Source organism: Cheilinus undulatus, linkage group 5 (genome assembly GCF_018320785.1).
Source record: "Cheilinus undulatus linkage group 5, ASM1832078v1, whole genome shotgun sequence".
NCBI lineage: Eukaryota > Metazoa > Chordata > Actinopteri > Labriformes > Labridae > Cheilinus > Cheilinus undulatus.
This window is the reverse complement of record NC_054869.1, coordinates 40,783,330-40,807,917: the sequence shown is the minus strand read 5'-3', so window position 1 is coordinate 40,807,917 and position 24,588 is coordinate 40,783,330. Positions and strand designations below refer to the sequence as shown.

The following is a 24,588-nucleotide window of genomic DNA, read 5'->3' as shown; positions in this document are numbered from 1 at the left end:
GTCAACCTAACAACAGTTTCTATGTACAACTTTATGATTTAATGTTTTGGAAACCTACTCCTTTTCTTCAGGTGAATAATGTTTGTGTGTTTTTTTTATGATGAGTGAGTCTGTAACACTCTGACGCTACAGTGAGCCATCAGGACTTATTGACTCACATGTAACAGTGTCTATAGGCTTTAGCATTAAAACCAGTCCGCCCTGTTAGAAGGCAAACACAGACTCACCAGATTAATGACCTACTTCAACCTTCATAATGTGACCTGCTTATTTCTTTATCACTGGGTAATTAGATTAATTAACAATGACATACATACGTGACACTGGCTGAGTGGTTAAGCTGCTCATGAGCTCGTCCTGTGGTCTGCGTTCTGTTTGGAGGTTAACAGTGAGGTGTGAGCTACAAGATGCCAGGCTGAGTCACAGATAAAGATGAGCAAAGGATCACAGAGCAATTGAGCTACTCTCATGGGTCTGTTTATAAATCCAGAAAAGCTTCTCATCTTTATTTGGAGTAGACAATAGTGAAGCCAACGTTTTAAATTAGGGAGTAAATTCATTTGAGAACAAACAATCAGGGTATTTAGTGAATTGATGAGGTGCCGGCCTTATGTTTGAACTCCAAGAGGATTGAGTTATTCAGCGAGTGCTTGATTTCTGGTTAATGAACAGAGTTATGAGAAAATTATCTTGTTTATTTAGAAAATGGCACAATTTTTGCTAAACTTAATTAGATACATTTCAGTAGCAAACTTAACTAAAGGGAGGATTAACTGTGATTTTAGGTTCTTGTTTCCTGTAAAACCCAAAATAGGCTACAAGGCATACCCATATATAAAACAGTCTTATTTTGGGAGTCTTCCAGAGCATTGGTTCCCATCCAGGACCCCCTGGGCGGGGGGGGGGGTTAGTCTACATACTGGTAGTACTGGTAGGTTTACACAGTTACAAAGTTTACAGCTGCTTCTCTGACCTCGTTTAACGCCACAGCCTTCTTCTTTGACACATCCTCAACCTAAAACGAGAGTCATAAGTTAAGAAACACCTTTAAACTGTTGTTTAAACTGTAGTAAGATGAACTGATGCAGTTGATCAAATGCAGTCTGTTAAAACCCCTGACAGGCCAACAGAGATGCTTTGCAAAGCAAGCTCACTCGTGCTATGTTTCTGTTACTACAAATATCAAACTCAGAGAGGAAAGAGCAAACTTTTTACAGCTCACATTAGTTACCTGGCTGCTAACTCTGATAGGCTAACAGCAGCATCAGTTATGCAGTTATGTGTTATGTGTACACTGCAACACAGCACATGAAATTAAACCAGTGATGACGTTTCTACAATCCAATCCGTGGCAGGAATTTCACTGGTGATGGTGATAATACCAGTTTCCACCCACTTAAACTTTCGTGAATTCAACAGTGTGCAGTTTCTGTACAGCTATGTGGTTCTTTTCATACCATTGCTTTGGCTATCAGTACCGTTGTTAAGTGTCCAGCCTACGGTGTTATTTGTAAAGTATAAACTCCGGAGCTTGTGAGTCCCACTGCCCATCTCTGGTGTCCATTTCTTGTTGGTTTATCTGGAAATTTTTTTCAGTTAAACCAACACTCCAAAGGTTTTTTTACTTAACATAATACCACAACTTTCTTTAAGTGCAGGATTATGACCTAAGAGGTGTTATGTTCCTTTTCTTAAACCAGGAAACATTTATTATTTTTCAAACACTGAAAGGACACAATGGGTTAAATAGCTCAATGTTACAAACTCAAAAATTACTTCCTTAAGTTGCCGATAAAGAAGACTCAGGGGTTACATAGAGGGCTTCTATATATGAAATCAAAAAACATTACATAAAACAAAAATCAGAAAAGGGAGACTAATAAGCATCTTGGAAGAAACTTAGGAAAAAGTACTGTGAGCAGCTGATAAGAGTCTTGTTAGATCAGTGATTCTCAAATGGTGCGTACACACACTGGTGTGCCTTAAGGCAAGTCTAGGTGTGACAAGGAAATTTGTGCAAACATACATAATACAACAACTAAAGATACTGTAGCACGTGTTGAAGAGGCTTTTTTTGATCCCGATTATCTTTCAGGCATGAACAAGCAGCAACATTGTACCAGAACATCAGCCTGACGGAGCCCAGGCTGATCCCTCAGCTGGAGAAAGTCATCATGAACTTCACTAAAGAGATCAAACAGCAGACCTCAGAGATGGAGAACCTCGCCCTCGCCATTAAACGGTCAGAACCAAAACACTCATGCACCTGCTAAAGTAAGAGGAATGTGCTCCGTCATTGTTTAAATTTGTAAATACTTCTTTATATTTAAGACATGCATGATAATGCTTTGCTTATAGTAGAGTAAATTAAACTGATGAAGGCTACAGGGATTTGTAAGGTAGTTCATTGGCTCAAATACATTTTAACTGACCTGATGACATGTCAGACCTTTTAGAATAAATTCAGGAGTGCACATGTGAAAATAAAGCTACTAGGGATATTTTCCATATCCTGAAAACTAGGATGAGCAACAATTTAAGATTTCATCATAATTATTAACAAGGTCAGATTACAGATGTTAACATGCTGCACGCAACCATTGATGATATGTTAGGGACCAATTTGATCCCTGTGGACATAATCAAACTGCTTCATTGTGTTTTCTGGTCACCATTATTTAATTCTCTGCCTCTTTAAATTGATTCCATGAATCATTTGAGCATTGATAGAAAAGCTTTTAGATGAGGTTGATTTTGAGGAAGTTTTAGAAGGGTTTTAGATGAAGTGTTAACCTCTGTGAGATTAAAGTCTGATACTTGAAGCATTAACATTTTTTTTTTGCTGACACTGATTACATTTTAGTTTGTTGTTTTGAAACTGGATACATATACATAGGATCCTCACACTCTCAAAGTGATGTATAAAAAGGGCACTTCTCCTTTGAATGTCTCATTTTACTCATAGACAGCTCAGTGGATGGAAGTCAAAACTAATTTTGCCCTGTATGATATCAAACATTTGCCTTTTTACTGCTATTTATTTCTATCCATAGTAAATCCCTTTCTCTTGATTAAGCTAATGTTGTTAATTTATGCACACAGTCTTTTCAGTATTTGTACTTTGTTCTGCCCCTCTCATGAAATGTTACTGTGGCTGTGTGTGGATGACTGGTTTGATCTGTGTTTAGCTGCTGCCATTTATCTGCCCTGAAACTGAAGATGGAAATTAGGTAGTATGCTAAATCTGGGACAGAACATCTCTTCTCTTCTTGAGACTAATGTTGTTTGTGCTGTTTCTTTGATAAAAATAAACTTAGTAGACTAAACTCAAATAAACCTACCAGAGGTTTCGCTGTTTTCAAAATAAAGGCAAGTTTTTAATCAAACAGGAAGTTAAGAACTCTTAACTTAGACAGTATAAATTACAAAGTAAAAGAAAAACAACAACATGAATTTTAAACCTGAGATTAAAACTGTGTTTAACTAATGTGATTCAGCAAATGATTATGTTTAAAATATTTAATAGTTTGGCAGCTATAGCAAACAGACGATTTTATGAAAGATATGGCCTAGTCACCCAGTTTAGCTCAAACCCCTGCATTCTCAGCTTTACATCTCTGCTACATGTTAACATAGGGGATGTGTTGTGTTGCAGAGCGCAGGACCAGGCCTCCATGCAGCTCAGTGAGATGGAGGAGGAGATGGACCAACGGATTCACGTTGCTGAGAGAAAAACACGAGAGCAGGTGGGACCAGGACCATCCTACAAAACTGCTGATGTTGTTTAATACTCGACTCTTGTGTGTTTTTCTCTGGAGTTTATGTGTGCGGGCAAAGCGATACGTGAGGCGTTTGTTCTGCTCTTCCCTCATGTCAAACAAACGGCAGGATATCGGTTTACTGATGCAGACACGCCTGCTGATCAGCTGATTTCAGCGCTCTGTGGATCACTGATATGAGACAGCAGATATGTAGAGGGGCAGGGGAACATTCTAGCCTCGTGTCTGAACTGATAAAGCTATATTTAATTGTGATCTTAAGGATAGATGATGTGTTACAATGAGCAGTTATGTAAAACCAGGTGGCAGACGTGTTGCTAACCTGAAGTACTGTTTAATGTGTATGCAGTGATGAAGTCTTTTTCTGATGCCACAAATATTTAAACTACAGATGACGACAAAATTATTAGCCCCAAGTGCTGTTAAACAGAGCAAGACATTTTAACACAACTTTTCCAAACATCCTAGATTTGTTTTGAATGCTTACATTGTTTTACTTTGCAAACAGAAACAAAATGATTTCACAAAAACTACCAGGGTCTAAATTATTAGGCCCCCCATGCTAATAGTCAGCTGTGTCTCCTTTTTGCTGGATAACATCTGCTGTCATTGTTGTAGTTTTTAGTCTCAGACACGTCTCCTGAGGAGTCCCAGCCCACGGACTAAGTGCCCTATTACAGAGAGACTGACTACCCAAACACATAACACCTCAGGCCATGGCTATCGCTGGAGGTATACATTAATAATCAAACCTTTATTTAGGTGCCAAGAACACAGATCAAATGAAACTAACGTCCTTTAAAAAATTTAAAAGTTAAGACTGAGACAAGATCCTCTATGGTTTCTCTTTCACTTGCCTTGAGGAGCCTAACCTTTGATATCCTGAGTAGAGTCTTGTCAGCATGTCTTTATAGCGTCTTGACAGCTGACTCAATTTATCAGAGAAGCACCAAGGATAGCTGTTATTGATCCACTCATCAGACTACTATATGAATCCTGAAGTTAGAGATAGTGACAGTGAGAAACTTGACCTGTCTGATGCTGATTCTTCTCTAAAAGCCGGACAGGAACATGACCTGTGTCTTATCACTTCAGCGTGTACAGACTTATGTAAGCGTACTTCATTGACTCAGGAGAGAGCTTCTGTTTGTTTTGTCTCAGAAAAGCACACACACTCGAAACACCCTCACCTGTTTTCTTCCACACAGAAATGTGTGTGCATAGAGGGGGTTGTATTTTTGGAAACCTTAGATAGAAAGTTTCTGACAAACTTGTTAAGACAGCCCTCAAATAGCCCATAAGACAAAAAAAATGATATAACTGTTTTCTTTATGCGGCAAAATATGTGACTGTATTTTCAAAATCCTGTGTTTCTGTGTTTGTTTTTAGGAGAAGAAGAAAACCGAGGCAGCGTTGAGTGAGATGCAGAGAGGCTTTGAAACTGAAATATGCGAGCTGCAGTGTAAGATCCAGAGGATGCAGATGGTACATTTTCACCTCTTACACTTATCTCCATATTCAAATACAGTGTACATACACCACTTCAATGACGGAGTCAAAACAGGCTCATTCAGTCATTTCTTATTACCATCTAAATGTCTGTACGAACTTAACATCCAGAATGATGAATAGCAAACATTTGATAGTTAAGATTCAAGGTTGGCGAGAATCTGACTCGATCAAGAGCCATAAAATAATCATGTTGATACCACACACTTGAGGATTATTGGGACAAGCCTTGAATCCAGACACACCCCCAGGGGGTGTTGAAGGGGTGAACCTGGTCCAAAGCTGGTCTTAAAATGGTCTAGTGTGTGGCCAGCCTTAAGCTGTGCAGTTTACAGCAGTATCAACGGATCTACCTCAGATGAAGTTTGATCTTCCTGATCCTCATTATTAACATTAAATTTCTTCTAACGACTGAACTTCAGCAACTTTGAATTTTTACAAGTTGTGCATACAGGTGCATCTCAAAAAAAAGAAAAAAAAAAAAGAATATTTTGAAATAGTTCATTTATTTCAGTGATGTAATTCAAGAAGTCAAACTTCCATATATTGTATATTCTTCTCATACAAAGTGAAATATTTCAACACCTTACAGCTCAAAAATCCACTATCTCAGAATACTGGAAATTCACAAAACATCAATTCCAAAGAAGACTTAGTTGTTAACCTTTTGGAAAATTATGATCATTCATGCACTTAGAGCTTCTTTTGCACAAATTACTGCATTGATTCAATGAGGCATGGAGCCACTCAGTCCGTGGCCCTGCTGGGGTGTTATGAAGTCCAGGTTGCTCTGATAGCAGCCTCCAGCTCGTCTATATTGTTGAGTCTGGTGTCTCTTATCTTCCTCTTGACATGTCCTCAGAGATTCTCTATGGGGTTCAGGTCAGACCAGGTGGGTGGCCAATCAAACACAGCTCCAGAATTACAATTCTAGATTTACCTCACTTATTATTAGATTTTTTTTTCTTTTACTAATCTAAGTGCAGCTAATATTGTAGTTCAAAATGTAAATTTGAATCAATCGATAAATACTTGGTTCTGTCTCCTGTTGTTAAAAACTGTCAGTAATAGTTGGTACAGCCTGTGAGGTATTAAACATGGGACAAAAAAGAGTGTGTCAGTGAAGTATCCCAGACTGGCTCATGTAAAAACAGGATGGGATGTTGCAACAGAGTCTGGGCAGAGCGCTTAGATACACATTTGCAGTCCGTGTTCTCTACTTCTACTGGTCCATGTATAGTCAGAAGCTGTAATATCCTCAACCCTCTGCTTTCACATCTGGAGGTTTTTAGAACCAGCGTGGGAATGAGGAGAGGGAGGAAAAAGGCAGCGGGTGTCGCTGCCCTGCTGTTCTTGCAGCAGAAGCCGGGAGCAGGCTTTTCTTCTTCATGTGTTTTAATATGCCGGCCACTTCCTCTTCTTCGTTGGAGGTGAAATAACAGTAACCAGGATTTCTGCCACCAAGATTGGCAGATAAATACAGTCACATTTGTTTTCTTTTCTTTTTTTTTATGGTTTGGACGTTTCTGGTGTAGGACTACGTGCACTGAAATGTGACCAGACGAATACAAAAACCGTTACACTATCTGTTGTGCATCCCAATTAATATGACAGGGCTTTAAACAGTCAAAAAAGTAGTTCAGTATGAAAGAAGGAAAAAGAGGGTGGGGAAATAATAGGAGCAGCGAAAAGATGAGGCATTTTAACCGATGAAACTGACCAGAATGAAGCAAATACATACATTAATCCTGAGCTTTACCACTGTAGGAGCATTTCTGTCTTGAATTGATCAGATATTGTGATGTGATGTATATTTTCTATGATTGTCCTGCATAGATCAGTCATCGCAGAATCACTGTATCATGATGTTCTTGTCATCATGGGCAACTTATCATATTGTGGGTTACCTTGTGATTTCTGACCCTTTTAATAAATGCTTGATGTAACTGATTGAATCTTTCTTGTGTAAGAGAAAAGGGAAAATGTGATACTGGTGATAAACATGCAGAAGTTTAAAGTTTCACAGTGTTAGACTCAATGAAAGCCTTAAAGAACAAACATGTTGCAAAGACATTATGCCTACTGCCGCAGGGAAGTTCATATTTGACCTTTTTAGATGCAAACAGCCTCATGTTGTTTGTCCTGCATGACTCATAAACACCCTGTACTCCTGCAGAGTGGAAAACCAAGTCCTTTTGGAACAACACTAAGAGCATTTATAAGAAACTAAACCAGGACTAATTATTCTCTTTCCCTCATGAAAACACTTAAATCAATGGAGCTCTGTTCACTAGAATACACGCTAAAGTTGTCATGATTTGTTTGACTAGATGTGTACTGTTCAGTTTATGGAGTCTGAATCCCGAAGTCTGATGTATGTCAATCTGAAAGTCAAATAACCTTAATCCTGTGTGTTGATGTGTCCATCAGATTGAAGAGAAGTACAAAACCATCACAGTGAAAGACGAGAGCCCAGCTCTGAGGAAGAAAATCAACGAGCTAACACTGGTGAGACTTATTAACCATATTCATAAAATGTTGAGGTTTGCTGTTAAAGTACATTTTAAGAGTTTATAAAAGTTTATGTGACACCATAAAATCCAGTGTGTAAAAGAGACACTCAGGCACACAAGTGCAACTGATAAATGAATGCTTACAGTAGGGGTATTCAAACTTTTTTCACAGGGGGCCACACAGAAATATATTAGGATGATGGGGCCCCTGAGCCAGTCAGATTTCAGGGGGCCCTGTTTAGCCCTGGCTACCACTGGCCCCTGAAAAGTTGCTGGTGCTGCTATTTGCTGTGATAACCCATAAGGATGTTATTACTCAAGATATCTTCTTTTCAAAATTTTTGTTTACAGATTTAACATGCTAGCACTGCCTTGTGCTGAAAACAAGAAGTACAATACAGTTAAGCACAAGCTTCATGTTTTAATGTAGGCCATATTTCATTTTATCTCTAGAATTTGCTGCGGGCCAATCAAAAATGGGCCGCAGGCCGCATTTGGCCCCCGGGCCACAGCTTACAGTGTCAATCAACTCACCCAGGATGGGCCTCACATAACTTAACATTGCCCTGAAGTGGAACTGAGAAAACGTGCAATTTTGGCTAAGATCCAAAAGCCCAGAAGCGGCAGCATGACATGCACCAGGTCACCTGGATATCACACGTCTGTGCGATGTCACTACTTCTCATGCGAGCGTGGCTATCACAATAGAAATACGATAAATTGTTCAGCCCTAAGTAGACCAACGAAATCTTTCTAGAACGGGAAGTTAATGCAGAAATTACACTGTAATTTTAATAAATAATTGCATGCATTTTTTGTTTACCTACATACAAAAACCCCGCAACCAGAAATTATAACAAAGGAATAACAAATAATACAGGAAATAAAGGATGTGACAACATTTTTAGAGGGAGATCAGTGTGAGCTAAAATGAGAGATAGTTATGTGACCTGGTGCAGTTTTAAAGATTAAAAAAATAAATAAAAGTCAACTTACAGTCAGTATTTTATTCTGAACATAAAACAGAGTATGTGTTGAAGAAGAAGGTATATCAAATATTCTTATAAATATAATTTGGAAAAAAAAAAAAGTTTGTAAAAATTATTATTCAATAATGACCCATATTGGCACTGGTCAGAAAAAAAATCGTGAATCAGAATTGTCTGGTGGAACTGGAGTTGGTATATCTCTAGTATTACAAGAGTTACTAATTACCACTGAGACTTAAGGACTTTGCTTAACAAAATAGAAATTATCACACAGAACTACAGTCTAAGAAGACTGCATCTTAAACACCAGTACAGCCTGCATTCCCTATTTTATGCTAGATATTTTTTTTTAACAGTGCAATGCAAGTTTTCCTGGGGCAAGTAATTTTTTCAGCTACACCTGAAATGTTATGCTGTGACTTTTTCCTCCTCTGTGCTCTGCACAATGCTACTTTCTCCCAAGACGAGGCATGTTTTTCAGTTTGTAACTGTGGTTTCCTGAATGTCGAGCACTTTAAGGTGAAGCACATCTAATTTTGCTGGATAACATAATGACGCTAAAGGCTTCCTGTTTTGCATTGTGACACATTTTTGCTGTTTCTGTTTGCAGGAGAACCAGAAGATAAAACAGGAGCTGATGAAATCTCAGACCACAGTGGCCTGTCTGCGCAGTGAGATGGACACGCTACAGACAGAACTAACGGACCAGAGCCTCAGCACTGAATCGTAAATTTTATTTAGTTCTATCTGATTTTCTTTTCCCTGCTGCATTTTAATGTTTAATTCATAACACTATTATCCTGCTCAGTTCTGGGTCACTAGGTTAGATCCTTATTAGTTCCTCCCATACAACATTAAACAAAGCCAACGCTGTAACTAAGTCTGTATCTGACTCACTCAGTGAAAGACAACAGTACTAAATAACTTCTTCATTTGATGACATTAGTATCCCAAATAAAGACTGTAGATCTGATTTTCTCCTCCTGCTCTCATTTCACTTAAAAGCAACAAAGTTTTACACTTTGACAACTCTATCACATGGAAATTTCCTCAATTAGCTCAATGCCAAACCTCATTTCATTAAGCTTGTTCCAAGAAGAACTGAGTATAAGTCTGCTTATGAAACAACCCCACTGTTGCAGTGTCATACAGAGGCTCCGCCCCCTCTGACTGACTAACAGAGCGCTCACTCCTCTGGGATGTTTTCATTTTGTCACAGCCGAAACAGGATATCCTGGAGCTACTTCACACACACAATTACTTCTCCAGGAGTGTTGCTAAGCAACAGAAGCAACAGGGCCACTGGCAGGATACCAGCCGTCCTCTTTGGACCGTCTCAGTGTTTACATTGGTGCTTCTCTCTGAAGTGTCTCATGTTAATCATTAAATATATGTCAGGTCTGAGGGAATCAGCTGATCTACTGTAGAATATCCCCTCATTTAAAGGAATTTACAGAGATACAGCAATATTTAGACCTACTTATAGTCAGTTATCTATGTCAAGATGGTTTGAATATGAAAAGACTGTTCTTTTAATGGCTCACTGTCCTATGTGTAACTGTAATTTTAATTTCTGACAGGCTGACTTAATAACTAAAATCTGTATCTGTGTTTCACTGCAGACATGAGGAGCTCATGAGAAACTTCTCTGATGAACGAGACGAGCTGGAGAGTCAGATAGAGATCCTGCAGTAAGTCAGTCTTTCAGACTCTTAATGTTTAAGAAAATGAAGATTGAAGGAGACCTTGTGCTTAGATGGCCTTTGATTGAAATATTAAATATACATCAATATAATATCCAATAATTCTGGAAGCCCTAAACCAATATGCATCAGTTCATTTTATTCAGTTCCTTTCCTGCAATAAAATCTTGACTATCAGTCATCCCAGATAAACCTTTTGTAGACATGTGACTATAACCCCAATTTAAGAAAAATTGAGGCGCTGTTTAAAATTCAAATAATAACAGAATTCAGTGATATGCAAATCTCATAATTTTTGAATTTGATGGCAGCAATATATCTTATAAAGTAGAGGTGGGGCACCAAAAGGCTGGAAAAGTAACTGGTACAATTTTAAAACAGCTGGAGGAGCATTTTGTAGCTAATTAGGTTAATAAGCAACAAGTTAGTAACATGGCTGTGTTTAGAAGGAGCTTTTCAGAGAGGCTGAGTCTCTGAGACGTAAAGATGGGAAGAGCTTCATCAATCTGCAAAACACTGCATCTAAAACTCTAGGAAGAACATCTGAAATGTTGCTTATGTTTTATTCTGAGTAAGGTATGGGTTTATCGGATTTGCAAAACACTGCATTCTGTTTTTATGTGAACTGTACACAGCGCCCCAACTTTTTTGGAATTGGGGTTGCACTTTGATCTCTAAATAATGTCAGTTACTCTGGAAAATAAACTGAGTCACCTCAAGGATGTTCACAGTGAAACTTGTAAAGAGAGGACCGAAGAAGACATTTCTCTGTCCCTCTGTACAGTGATCTTAAATTATACAAAAGTCACAATGCCTAGGGAGCTGCCCTTGCAAATACATCTTTAGGGTTTAATTGAAATGTCAAAATATGCTGTTCAGACTACAGAAAGAGGCATTTGCGAGCCCTCTCTGTTTTCATCATCTGATTTGGTTGAAAGTCACCAGCAGACAGGGTCGGATTTTAAAAAGGTTACATATTGTGCAAAATACACTTCAGGATTTTATGGCAAAAATATGTGCCCCCGGCCATTCCACAATCCACCCAAGAACCAGAAAAATCCAATCCCTCCCTCCATCTCTCCCTCCCTCTCTTTCTCCAGCTTTCAGAAAATGTGTGCTGAAACAAGCCGTTCTCAGATTTTCACCTCATGATGTCATGTGGGGAGATAGCACCACCCCCCAGGTTTGGTTGACCCTCCCCACTTGTTCCGCCCTCCTCTCCTGATCAGGAGAGCCACATCCGTTTCCTGGGAGGGGCAGGGTCAGACACAAAAACAGCTCGTTCTGAGCAGGGCTGAAACAGGGGTTTTTAGACATGCAAAAATCTAATCCTGGAGTGTTTTTTCAGCAACAAACTTCACAGGCATGTTTTGGGGGCCTCTGAGCCAAAAGAAACTTAACATGAAAAGGGTAAAATATGTGACCTTTAAACCATGCAGCTTTTGTCCAATAAGTACTTCTGTATGTGAGATGTTGCTTTGAAAAATCAGAAACTACTGTTTTTCATAATATGGCTGCAGGCACAAAATACTGACATTACAAGCGTTCTAAGCTTTCTGTTTGCAAAATGTGCACTACGAAGATTACAGCTAAAATTTAGTGGACAAAGTATTTATTTGACCATTGCATGCAGTCAGTGGCATGAAAGTGGCTTAATCCCTGTTTTCTTAAAACGCAGCATTATAATTCAGGGAGAAAAGCAGTTAAAAATGGCATCAACCTTGTTCGTTTAGTCTCAGCTTTTATGTTTTTGAGCATTTCCTGAGCACTGAAGCAGCCACTCGTGGAAAACAGTGAATGGAGTGAATTTTCAGTTGTATTAAATCACATGCAGTCTGAGATAATGATGGTGCATATCTCTGTCCTTTATCCTGGTATATTGGTCACATCTACATAAAGGATACGGGCAACGATTTAGATGGAAAAATGTGTATTAAAATTGCATCTTGAACACTGGATTTTACAGTGAATTAAGTTTGGTTTCTCAAGATCTAGACTGAAAAAAGAAAATGTATGTATGCATATGTGCTCAGGGCTTACACAAACATTATATAACAGAATTATGATTTTTTTGTGTGTGTTTTTGTGTTTAGATCAGCCAACAGAAAACTCCATGACAGTAATGATGGCCTGAGGGCTGCACTGGAAAGGCTCTCAAGGGTAACATTTCACAGTAAACTTAGGGACATTTTAAAATTTGTTCAGTTTCCAAAGTAAAGATTGATGGTATTTTAGTCACTGGATAGATGGCTTTATTCTTGAGTTTATTTAAATTGTTATTAGATTCAACTTTGGGTTGCTTTTTCTGGTCATCCTTTCTTTAAGGTAACAAGATATCAGAGCTGGTCTGGAATCTAATTGGCTTTATATTTAATAAAAAGTTACTCAACACAATCAGAAAACATTCTTAAGCTTTCAACATTTGATTTAATTTGATGTTCATGTTTGAAGTTCATGTTTCAGAATGATATTCAGGTAATAAAAACAAACAAAAATGACAAACTAATCAGTAATTGTTGTGTGTACAGGCTGGCAACGGAACACCACAAGGAGACGCGAAGAACAGAAACAGAAGTAAAAGCATCTGCTACACATCATCACATGCATTAATTGAAAGAATGGAAAGGTAAGATTCCAGAAAAAAAACAGATCTGTTTAGATGTTCATGTATCTTCATGTGTCAGCATGAAAGTGTATGCTACAGGATTTATTTTATCACTCCTCAAGAAATTACATTTTAACCGAGGTAAAACAGTCAGAGTGTTTGTTACACATATTTTTTTGAAGTACAGATGCTTTTAAGTCTAAAAAGTGTGGATTTAGTAAGATTAGCTTGAGTTTCCCTTTAGATCAGGTGTGACAGGTTTCACTTATTTAAATGTACAGAACACTTTCAGTTTAAATACACAGTGACAAACAAACTATGAGGCGAACCATAACAAGATGAGGGTCTGTCCATCAATAAAGTAACCAAAACTACACACAAAAAACAATTATTTCATCTCATTTCCAAAACATAACTATTATACAGTATTTATTTATAGATTAGTACAATTAAGTGTTAAACAGCTTTTAGGTATCTATCTTCATTGCAGTCTTAGCAGAGAAGTGAACCAAATAACTTGGTATTAAAGTTTTGTCTGAATGTGGTAAAGAAGAAATATTAGAAATATTAAGAAGACTACAAAATATCCACAGTCAGCAGGTACATGTTGACATTTACTGAACATAGAAGGTGCATTTGAGATGTTTTCTGTGAAGTCAAATAATTCCAGCATGTTTCCATTACTGTTGCAGTGTTATTAGGGCAGTCTATGTGTTAATCACAATGTGATCAAAGTTTGGAATAATAACATTTGAAATTTTCAACTTAAAGGCATGCGATTGCTATGTCCTTTTGGGTTTCTTTAATTAAAGGGATATTTCTCTTTTCTTGAAGTTGAGTTGTATGAGCTACTTGGCAATACTAGTGCCTTTAGCTTCCAGTGGTTTCATTGAGTGTTGCCCCTTTCAAACGGGAGGCTCTGGAAGAAGCCAGCCTACAGCAGTGATCATCGACTGCTGGCCACATCAGGCCCCCCATATTTTCCCATCCAGCCCCCAGAACATTATCAAATTCAGAACATGCATAGAGGAAAAAATATGTTGCAGTATTTTGAGTATCTTTTTTTCTTCTTCTTTTAATAAACTACCTACAGCTCTTAAAACAGCTCTAAAAACAAAAGAGATTAAAACAGTATCATCAGTAATGACTCTATGTTTCATCCATTTTTCAGAAATCCATCTGTCAGCTGTTTCTAGCAAATACCATGCATGTTAAACATGTTTTCATCTGCCTATTTATAATAAACGGTCGTTTTCTATGTCAGCTTTAGGCCTCAGGCGTTTTGGGAATGCAATCTTCCTTTTTGGGTTCTTCACATATCACTGCATGGCATATTAGCATCAAACCTAGTGACGACCACATGACAGCTATAGAAATATTCAGCTAAAATGTCTCAATCACCCCTTTATGGCTGGCTGCGATAAAGGGACTGATCTCACTGTTAGAGCCTAAAAACTACACAAATTTGAAAGAAAATAAAAATTAAACAAACATATGTTAATTAGACAATTAAAAAAATCTTTAGTTTATATTAAAGTTTCGCCCCCAAAGTGTCTGTATAGTAAAAAGCTGGCCCTTGTACAAATGTAGTTGATAACCCCTGCTATACAGTGTAGTAGTGTAGTGTAGCAGATGGATGCACTGTCTCTGTGCAATATAGTGAGTTTTGGGGAAAACTTGGCTTGAAAAACAAAGTTGTTTCAACTGTATGCTATATTGAACATTATCGATGGGTTTTATTTTTCACCAAGAAAGCAACTGCGTTGAGACGTATCTGGCTGCAGACCTCGAGCAAACCTCTACACTGGGGCGTTCAGCTGCAGACCTGCACGCTGGGGCGGACCTCTGCGCTGGGGCGTGACATACATTGCTTGAGCTGTGGACCTCTACACTGGAGCAATGACGTATATTGCCTGAGCAGAATTTTCTGCTTCAGCCGCTTGCCCACTGGCTTACCCTAAATCTAAGCACTCGGGTTTTAATGCCTAAACCGAACCAGTCAGGTTTTAATAGCGTATGGGTCGGGGTCTGCTACTGCACACCCCAGCGTAGGGGTCTACACTAATGTCTAGTAAGAGTCAGTCATGCTAACAACAGCTAACACGCTGCACGCCCCAGGGTAGCAGTCCGCCCCAGTGTGCAGGTCTGCGGCTGAACGCCCCAGCGTAGAGTTTTTGTTGAGGTCTGCAGCCAGACCCTCTTGACTGCATTTGGTACTATTTTGCAAAGCAAGCTTCGGCTACCAGCTATGTGCTCTTCCACCTCAGCATATTGGAACAGGTCTTTGGGTCTGCAGGCTTCGACAGAGGCATCAGCAAGAAAGCTAAGCTAAAATTAGTTATTTCTGCTCAGTTTTCCACTTTAACAGCCAACACATTTTTCATATAAAGTAAACATACTGTGACTGTAGTCTGTTTATCAGCCAGTAGAAAAATAAAGCACAGTCATAAACTTGCTTGGGTGACAGATTTCCATTCAGCTCTTCTGGTCAGTAAATTTTTTTTCAATTTATCCTCAGAAAGTTGAAGAAGGTCCATTAAAAAACGGCATTCAGTATAACAGGGAACTCTGGATGGGTAGTGATGCAGGGCAGGTGTCTGCAAGTAGCTATCCTTGATCTAAAATGACCTGAAGAAGTGTTGATAAGTCCCTTATGACAGCTGCAGCTCGCTATGAGGGCATGGGCTCACAGTTTACACATACACACCGCCATTCACTTCAAAATCTCTCCTGCTAAAAAGTCTCCATTGAAGTTTTTCTCTCTCTTTCTTCCAGCTGTAGAAGCTGTTCCTCTGTGTACTCTGGCTCATAAATATATTCTGTGATATCAGCAGTAAACAGCACATCATTGCCACTCATATCATAAAGCTTGGTTTAGTTTTTGATTTAGCTTAGCATCTTCTTTATGTCTCTGACGAAGATCTGCAGACCCAAACAGCTGTTCAAATACGCTAAGGCAGAAGAACACATAGCCGGTATTTGAAGCTCACATTGCAAAATAGTGCCAAACACAGAAGCTTTCTGGGTGACTTATAATAATAATAATAATAATAATCACTTTATTTATATACCGTTTCATAGTAAAACACTTCAAAAACATATGATACAATATACAACTGAGCCAACATTTTTCTGGCATATTTTTACCTTAGAGATACTGTACACGACTGCTTTGTCATACAGACTAATGCCAGTAGTATTGCCAAATACATTTTACAAAAAAAAAAAAAAAAAAATGTGAATGTAAGGTATTTAGAAAAATAAGCAACCTACCTCACCACAGACAGGACCATAATTAATCAAATGTTCATTGTGCAGTCATAACAAAAACAGAAACAGAAAAAGAGATTGAAGATAGTGGTCAATTTTTCTCACAGAGTCTACGAATCAGAACAACCATAAATAAATGAGCTTGTTTTTGTGGTCTGAGTGGCCAGATACCAGCAGGTCTAGTGTCCCCAGTATGTGGTCGATCTGAACTACATGTTTAATGTCACTGATTTCTTTGTCCTGACCTCTTCCTCAGGTTCTGCCCACGGATGGAGGAAGATATGCCTCCTCTGTTCACCCGCCGGCCCAGCTGTGACACTATGGCGTTGGCCATGTGCGACCCCGGCCTGAGGCGCAAACACAGCAGTGAGTGTGAGGAGGACAGCCTCCCTGAGATCTACGTGGACAGCGGCTTGTCCACGCTCAGAAGCTCACACGAAGGCTACGACTCAGAGCCCGAGGTCAAAGAAGAAGTATACAGAAGGAGTCCAGAAGTAGAGGAAGAGGAGGAAGAAGTGAGGGTGGAGATTAAAAAGGAGGAGGTGAAAATGAACAGCACAATGAGGGAAACCTGCGAGGCTGAGGTGAGACAGTAAGAAAGTCAATTCGTGCACACAAAAGTTCATGCTCATCGTTATCTGATTATACTTGTTAAAGCTGTATGATGCATTGTTATAGCCATATAAGTAGTAGCAATAAACATAACAAACGTCTGAATTTATTGCCATAAAAATATACACTATATTGCCAAAAGTATTCACTCACCCATCCAAATGATTGAAATCATGTGTTTCAGTCACTTCCACGGCCACAGGTGTATAAAATCAAGCATCTAGGCATGCAGATTGTTTCTACAAACATTTGTGAAAGAATGGGTCACTCTCAGGAGCTCAGTGAATTCCAGCGTGGTACTGTGATGGGATGCCACCTGTGCAACACGTCCAGTTGTGAAATTTCTTCGCTCCTTAATATTCCACAGTCAACTGTCAGTGGTATTCTAACAAAGTGGAAGCGATTGGGAACGACAGCAACTCAGCCACGATGTGGTAGGCCACGTAAAATGACGGAGCGGGGTCAGCGGATGCTGAGGTGCATAGTGCGCAGAGGTCACCAACTTTCTGCAGAGTCAATTGCTACAGACCCCCAAACTTCATGTGGCCTTCAGATTAGCTCAAGAACAGTGCGTAGAGAGCTTCATGGAATGGGTTTCCATGGCTGAGCAGCTGCATCCAAGCCATACATCACCAAGTGCAATGCAAAGCGTCGGATGCAGTGGTGTAAAGCACGCCGCCACTGGACTCTAGAGCAGTGGAGACGCCTTCTGTGGGGTGACAAATCACGCTTCTCCATCTGGCAATCTCATGGACGAGTCTGGGTTTGGCGGTTGCCATGAGAACCGTACTTGTCTGACTGCATTGTGCCAAGTGTAAAGTTTAGTGGAGGGGGGATTATGGTGTGGGGTGGTTTTACAGGAGCTGGGCTTGGCCTCTTAATTCCAGTGAAAGGAGCTCTGAATGCTTCAGCATACCAAGAGTTGTGGACAATTCCATGCTCCCAACTTTGTGGAAACAGTTTGGTGATGGCCCCTTCCTGTTCCAACATGACTGTGCACCAGTGCACAAAGCAATGTCCATAAAGACATGGATGAGAGAGTTTTGTGTGGATGAACTTGACTGGCCTGTACAGAGTCCTGACCTCAACCCGATAGAACACCTTTGGTATGAATCAGAGCTGAGACTGAGAGCCAGGCCTTCTCGTCCAACATCAGTGTGTGACCTCACAAATGTGCTTCTGGAAGAACGGTCAAAAATTCCCATAAACACACGCCTAAACCTTGTGGAAAGCCTTTCCAGAAGAGTTGAAGATGTTATAGCTGCAATGGGTGGACCCATGTCATATTAAACCCTATGGATTAAGAATGGGATATCACTTAAGTTCATATGCGATTCAAGGCAGGTGAGTGAATACTTTTGGCTATATAGTGTATTTCAGTTGCTCTTTCGCTCAGCATGAGTACATTTAACAAACTGGATAGAGGTCTGGGAAAAATTGTATTTTCTTTTTAGATAATGCAGTCAGATGAAGCTCGAAATAGCAGTCAGCCTCCCACAGAATAATAGATAATAAATTAGTGGTGGTATGCAGTGGAGGGAAAAAGCCTTATGCATTTCATTTAGGATTCTCTAACATTTTAAACATTATGAATTTGATGCACGCAACATGCTCCAAAAAAGTTGCGATTTCCACTCTGTTACATCACCTTTTCTTTTTACAACACTCCGTATGCATCTGGGGACTGAGGGTACTCATTGTTGAACAATTGCAAGTGGAATTCTCCCCAGTTCTTGTTTGATGGGCATCGTTTGTTGCTTGATAGTGCAGAGTTCTATTGGCATATTTTGAACTTCATAATACACCATGCGTTGTCAATGGGAGGCAGGTCTGGACTGCATGTGGGCCAGTCTAGAACCCACACTCTTGTGCATACTGTGGCTTGGCTCTGTCTTGTTAAACTAAGCAGGGACATCCCTGCAAAAGATGTCTGAATGGAAGCATACATTGCTCTTAAACCTGTATGTGCCTTCACAGATGTGTGGGCATGAGTTTTATCCACCAACAAGCTCCATCATTCATAAACTATAGCTGTGCCAGCCTGTTGAGCTTAGGTTTACGCTACTGCCGCAGCTGCGCGTGTTTACCACTACATTTTGTCTGGTTGCTCTGATTGGCCCGTATACTTGATGTTTTGTTGTTTTAAATAGCTGCCAAGAAAATTTCCCTCAGGGGACAATAAAGTTGAAGCTGATGTTGGGAGGAAGAAGTACACCCAGTTTTAGCTTTGACAAGTTTCTCATGTCTACCGCCACCACACAGACGGCATTGTTTAGAAAAAGGGAGTTTGATTTTTATGTCCCAGATTCTTCTAGTTACATCTCTTTTTGTGTTCTGTTTCACAGCCAGTGGAGACACAGGATGCTGAATCAGCAATTGGCTCAGACAGCAGCTCTATTTTGGACTGGAAGCCAGCTGAAGTCCTGAGTGTAGCTGATCCTCCAGCTCCAACCAAACGAAAACCCCTCAGTGCCATCAGTGTTCGGGTAAAAAAGAGAAACATATGGCTTTATCAGAAGTTCAGAGGGGAGAGTATTCAAAAGACAAAAAGGCTCCTTAAAAGAAACATTGACTGTGCATCAGTACTCACGCAGCTTGTTTTTCCAAACATGTTTCTTCTTCCGTACAAACATTGCATGTTTTGCTCCCATAGACTGAGCAAACTTGTTTCTGTTCTCTGCTCATTAAAGTACTTACACAATGTGTGCACTGTAATTTCTAAATGCAGCCTGGGGGCTTGTGCAGTTTATTCTATGTATTTTTTAAAATGTAAATTAAGTCATAGATCAACACTGAACAGAGGAGATGATAGATACTGTACAAATGAGAAAACTGTAAAGTGAATTCCAAGTAGACCGAACACATTTGTACCTCAGCCAGGATTTAAATATGCAAAAACAATCACAGTCATGAGTCTTAGCTTCATGAAACATCTGTGTGTTTTCTCCAAGAAGGAGGAAAAGGACAGCACTGACCTGGGCTACATGACGTCAGAGAAAGCCTATAGGATTGTCTTGGCTGGAGACGCTGCGGTGGGAAAATCCAGCTTCCTGCTCCGCCTCTGCAAGAACGAGTTCAAGTTAAACACCAGCTCAACACTGGGTAAGAGGACAAACTAAAAACAATTCTGCACAAAAGATAAGGGAGAAGTTGGTCATATTCTGTGACTAAGAAAGTCTATATGATCAGAGTTGTGTAGCTTTTATGTTCTTTCATTTGTCTTTGTATGTTTAGGAGTGGATTTCCAGATGAAGACTCTTGTTGTGGATGGAGAAGCGGTTTTACTACAACTATGGGATACTGCTGGACAGGAGAGGTGAGTGGGTGTGCATGTGCTTTTGGGGTGATGTTTCAAATTGGAAATGAAAACCAGATCTGTATTTTTTCAAACCCCAAAAATCAATTACATTTGAGCTTATCAACAGTCTGATAGGTCCTTTTATATGTGAGGTCCAGTCAAAACCCCTAAACCCCTAAAACAAAAATGACAGAGGAATTGAGTTTTAAGATCATGTAAGTTTCCTGCCAATAAGCAAAATGCACAGCAGCACTGTGAATCAAACTCAACTCGTCAGCTGCTGCTGTAGGTCAGTTGTCCTCTATCCAAAGTGGCCGTGGCAAGATTCCCTTAATTTTGTATTATTGTGCAAAGGTAAATAAATTGTCATGTTTAGGGATAAGTGCGATTAGATGCTAAATAATTATCATTGGTTCCCTTGTTAGCTGGCACCAGAATAACCAGTTGTTATGTTAATCATTCATATTTTTAATCAGTTAAGGCTAAAATTACCTGTGAAATGCTCTGTGCAAACGGTCAAGCAGCCATTCGCTATTAGCCATCGTAGCTCCAGTCAGTGGCTACCACCATGGTAACATTATGCTCTTTCATCCCATGAACAACCATGAACTGTTAGCACTGATACTACCTTGAAAAGCATAGTTTAGCACTATTTTGATTTAGAAAATGGGGATTTAGGTAGGCTGTCAGGTTATATTCACATATATAACCAGAGCATTGAGGATGATATTCAGAATAGGAATGTGGACGATAGGAATATCAATAACCGCTGGCCACATTCTACAGAGTTACTCCAACTGTTTACCCAATGCTGATGTGATCATGTTTTAAATAAATTGTGCTCAATTTTTACTGTTTACTGAATGTTTTCTTGACCTTAAATTTGATGAAATTTGTGTTGGGATGGGAAATTAGTTGCTTAGGAACATCACTTTTCATGATACATTTAAATGCAACATCAAGAAAAGACAATTTAGGTGTTGGTGAAAAAACTCTGGAGAGGAAATGTGTCCATTTTCTTCTTTTCAAATAATAAAAGGATGTACCAATTCTGCTCAAAACAAGCCTGACGTATCAACAGACAATTAAACAGCTTGCATTAATAGTAAAAAAAGGTATCAGTAGATGGAATTGATAAGGACTCACATAGTTAAGGAGAATTGTAAAGGGAATTAATATCGGTAAGATCAATGATCCCCATTCCTTTTAATGTTATTTGCAGTTAGTGAACTCCTGATGTGTTTTTTTAACACTGCCATGGACCTAGAGCTCATTATTGCTTCTGTTGGTCTTCAAAAAAACAACACAGGCACGTAACAGAACAAAGCAGACATGAGTGTCTTTATTTTTGTGTCTTTTGTTACATCTCAGGTTTCGCAGTATTGCAAAGTCTTATTTCCGCCGGGCGGATGGCGTGCTGCTGCTGTATGACGTCACTTGTGAGAAGAGCTTCCTGAACGTTAGAGAGTGGGTCGACATGATTGAGGTAATGCACCGCTATCTGCATTGAAACAAAGTAATACGAAAAACAATAATAATCTGTTTCGGCTAAATATAGTAAAGACAACACTAATGTATTAGTAATTTGTGGCTGTATTTATAATTTATATTTTAAGTATCTATATATTCTGTACATTTATGAGCATGTTTAACTGAGGCATCTTACTTGTTTCTCTCTTTTACATGCAGCTGATCTGTAAGTGCTAGATGTTCAGTCATTGTGATCTCCTTTTATTACGTGTTACCATTTTGACTTTTATTATTCAGCGTGTGTCTTGTATGTTTGTTCCGTTTGAAAATGTGCACTATGCATTTTCCATCAAGTATGTCCACATTCTTATGTTTCAGTACAAAAAATTTACATTTCCTTAACCTTAACCTCTCTGCTTGTTTTGAATAACAGGATTTGTCCCATGAGGATATTCCCATCATGCTCGTTGGTAATAAGTCTGATCTAAGAAGAGAAGGTGTTACCTGTGTTCCTACCAGCTATGGAGAGAAACTGGCCATGGTAATGATAAAAAATAAACACCACTTGTCTTTACACACTCAACTCAGAATATTTACTACATGTCAACTGCAAATACCAATGCAAGTCATAAACCTTAACTACAAGCACAAAATAAGGACTAATGATTTCTTCTCTTCTCTAAACAGACCTACAACACTCTGTTCTGTGAAACGAGCGCTAAAGACGGTTCCAACACTGTGGAGGCTGTGCTGCACCTGGCAAGGTAGGATACAACTCAGAGTTCAAAATAAAATCAGCTATAAGATATCCTTCTGAGTTAGACAGAGTCAGTGGTGTATCTGTCAGTGGTCTCCTGCCATAGCAAGTTTAAATGTCAGGAGAGAGGCCAAATGCAAATTTAGCTTCTCTGAGGGACAAAGAATAGATGGATTTTAACGGTGGCCCTGAAGGCCAACAGGATTAATATTTCGACAGTGCAGAATAAATTTCACAAAACTCAAAAATACTTCACAAAACACAAAAATATTTAAGTGTATAGTTTGATTATAATGTAAACACTAAACACTAAATTCAGGGAGAGAATGACAGTTTAAAAAAATGAATATCACCCAATCCTACTTGGAACCCTTAAATCCCACGTAAAGGACCTTGGACTGGGAGAAGTAGCGGCTAATCTTCATTAAATATCGTTAGGAGTTAAATATACTATCAGAACTGCTGGGACCTGACATACCGGAAATCAGTGTTAATTTCGTCGACTAAAACTATGACTAAAACTATTCGACAGCATTTTTTTCCATGACAAAAACAAGAATAAGACTAACAAAAATAGATCTGTGATGACTAAAACTGACAAAAAGTAACTTTAGTTTTTGTCAAGATGACTAAAACTAGACTAAAATGTAATGTAGTTTTTGCTGGAGATTCAAAATCCATCATATTTCTCCACCTTGGGTAAATCTGTCAAAAAAACTATTCATCTGTATCTCCTGCCTCTCAGCTGTAGAAAGCAGGGACCCCAGGTTTGGCAGATTGCAGAGAACACACTACCATGATTTGGTACCAGATTTAGAAAAAAAAAAATAAATGCTTGGACTAAAATAAATACTAAAATGTAATGACTTTTTATGGACCAGAACTAGACTAAGTTGTTTGGAGTTTTCGTCGACTAAAACTAGACTAAAACTAAAAACGGTAAAAACGAATAAAATGTTACTAAAACTAAAATGCATTTCATTTAAAGACTAAAACTAAGACTAAAATTAAAAATAGCTGCCAAAATTAACACTGCCGAAATGACTTTCGAGAGTGACACAATCATGTGTAGATACATAGAGAACATTTCAAGAATCACACGATATGTATGCCCCTTATTAAAGTATTGCCGTATCAGCTCAATGTCCTCTTCCATCCTGGTAAACACTTTAAATTTCAGGCTTAATCAGCTATTGTGGTATCCACAATAGAGACAAGTACCAGGGTCCTACCCTTTCCAGTTTCCTGAAATATATTTCGTGCTCTGTGAAATGTATTAGTGTTTTGTGAAATACTTTTGTGTTTTGTGAAATGTATTTGTGTTTTGTGAAATTTGTTTTGCACTTTTGAACTATTAATCCTGTTGGCCTTCAGGGCCACCGTAGATTTTGCTTTATGAGAAAACAAAAGGATTTAGTACCACCTCAAAAAAATGCTGATGTAAATACTTGGTATATCAAGCTCATAAATGTGATCTTTGCTGCTCTCTGGTGGGGGGGAGTGTAACTGCAAATACAATAAGTTTGTAGCCAGAGGGGCTTGGAGGGTCAAAAGAACGACTCACCGCCCCACAGCCAAAGGTCCATGAGTAAGGTCTTTCGTTTCCTTTATGTAATTAATATTTCATTGCTTTAAAATAACGAAAATAATGACGGTCTCTTAACTCTCAACTAATCCAACAAATGAAAAAAATATATATATAAACCAAACAGAGGCCCCCATCTGTCTAGCCTCCTAGGACCCTGCATGTACATATGAGGATATCTCATTTTGACTTTTTACAGCTGTGTTTCCCAACCATTCTTCCTTGGAGCCCCCTTACATGTACCTAAGAAAAGCAGAACCCCCTCAGGACACAAGAGAGAAGAAAAAGTGACACACTGCCATCAAAAATCAACATAGATTTTAATTGTTTTACTGATACAACCCTAAAAAAGGCCTATGCAAGCTTGTCTTATCAAAAGACCACCTTTTTATAAATGATTTAATTATGGCTTTATCACGGTTTTAGTGAATATTTGCAAATCTAATTTTTGCAGCCCCTGAGCCGACAAAGCCTTGTGCCCCTACGATCTTTGAGAGT

The 24,588-nt window shown here is 39.0% G+C and overlaps 1 protein-coding gene and 1 long non-coding RNA gene across 2 annotated transcripts in view; one reads left to right on the top strand and one right to left on the bottom strand.

The window, feature by feature from the left end:
* Nucleotides 1-24,588, bottom strand: part of LOC121510129 — a 61,178-nt gene that overhangs the window by 1,861 nt on the left and 34,729 nt on the right. The window contains exon 2 of the long non-coding RNA XR_005991916.1: nucleotides 19,956-20,041. This is a non-coding gene — a long non-coding RNA (uncharacterized LOC121510129). The remainder of the gene's footprint in view (nucleotides 1-19,955; nucleotides 20,042-24,588) is intronic.
* rasef (RAS and EF-hand domain containing) overlaps nucleotides 1-24,588 on the top strand; it is a 31,853-nt gene that overhangs the window by 6,781 nt on the left and 484 nt on the right. The window contains exons 2-16 of the mRNA XM_041788052.1: nucleotides 2,096-2,242; nucleotides 3,656-3,746; nucleotides 5,169-5,264; nucleotides 7,719-7,796; nucleotides 9,401-9,516; nucleotides 10,413-10,481; nucleotides 12,587-12,653; nucleotides 13,022-13,119; nucleotides 16,625-16,952; nucleotides 19,326-19,466; nucleotides 19,932-20,082; nucleotides 20,215-20,296; nucleotides 21,650-21,764; nucleotides 22,182-22,289; nucleotides 22,436-22,512. Coding sequence (XP_041643986.1) covers nucleotides 2,096-2,242; nucleotides 3,656-3,746; nucleotides 5,169-5,264; nucleotides 7,719-7,796; nucleotides 9,401-9,516; nucleotides 10,413-10,481; nucleotides 12,587-12,653; nucleotides 13,022-13,119; nucleotides 16,625-16,952; nucleotides 19,326-19,466; nucleotides 19,932-20,082; nucleotides 20,215-20,296; nucleotides 21,650-21,764; nucleotides 22,182-22,289; nucleotides 22,436-22,512 — 1,764 coding nt within the window. The remainder of the gene's footprint in view (nucleotides 1-2,095; nucleotides 2,243-3,655; nucleotides 3,747-5,168; nucleotides 5,265-7,718; nucleotides 7,797-9,400; nucleotides 9,517-10,412; nucleotides 10,482-12,586; nucleotides 12,654-13,021; nucleotides 13,120-16,624; nucleotides 16,953-19,325; nucleotides 19,467-19,931; nucleotides 20,083-20,214; nucleotides 20,297-21,649; nucleotides 21,765-22,181; nucleotides 22,290-22,435; nucleotides 22,513-24,588) is intronic.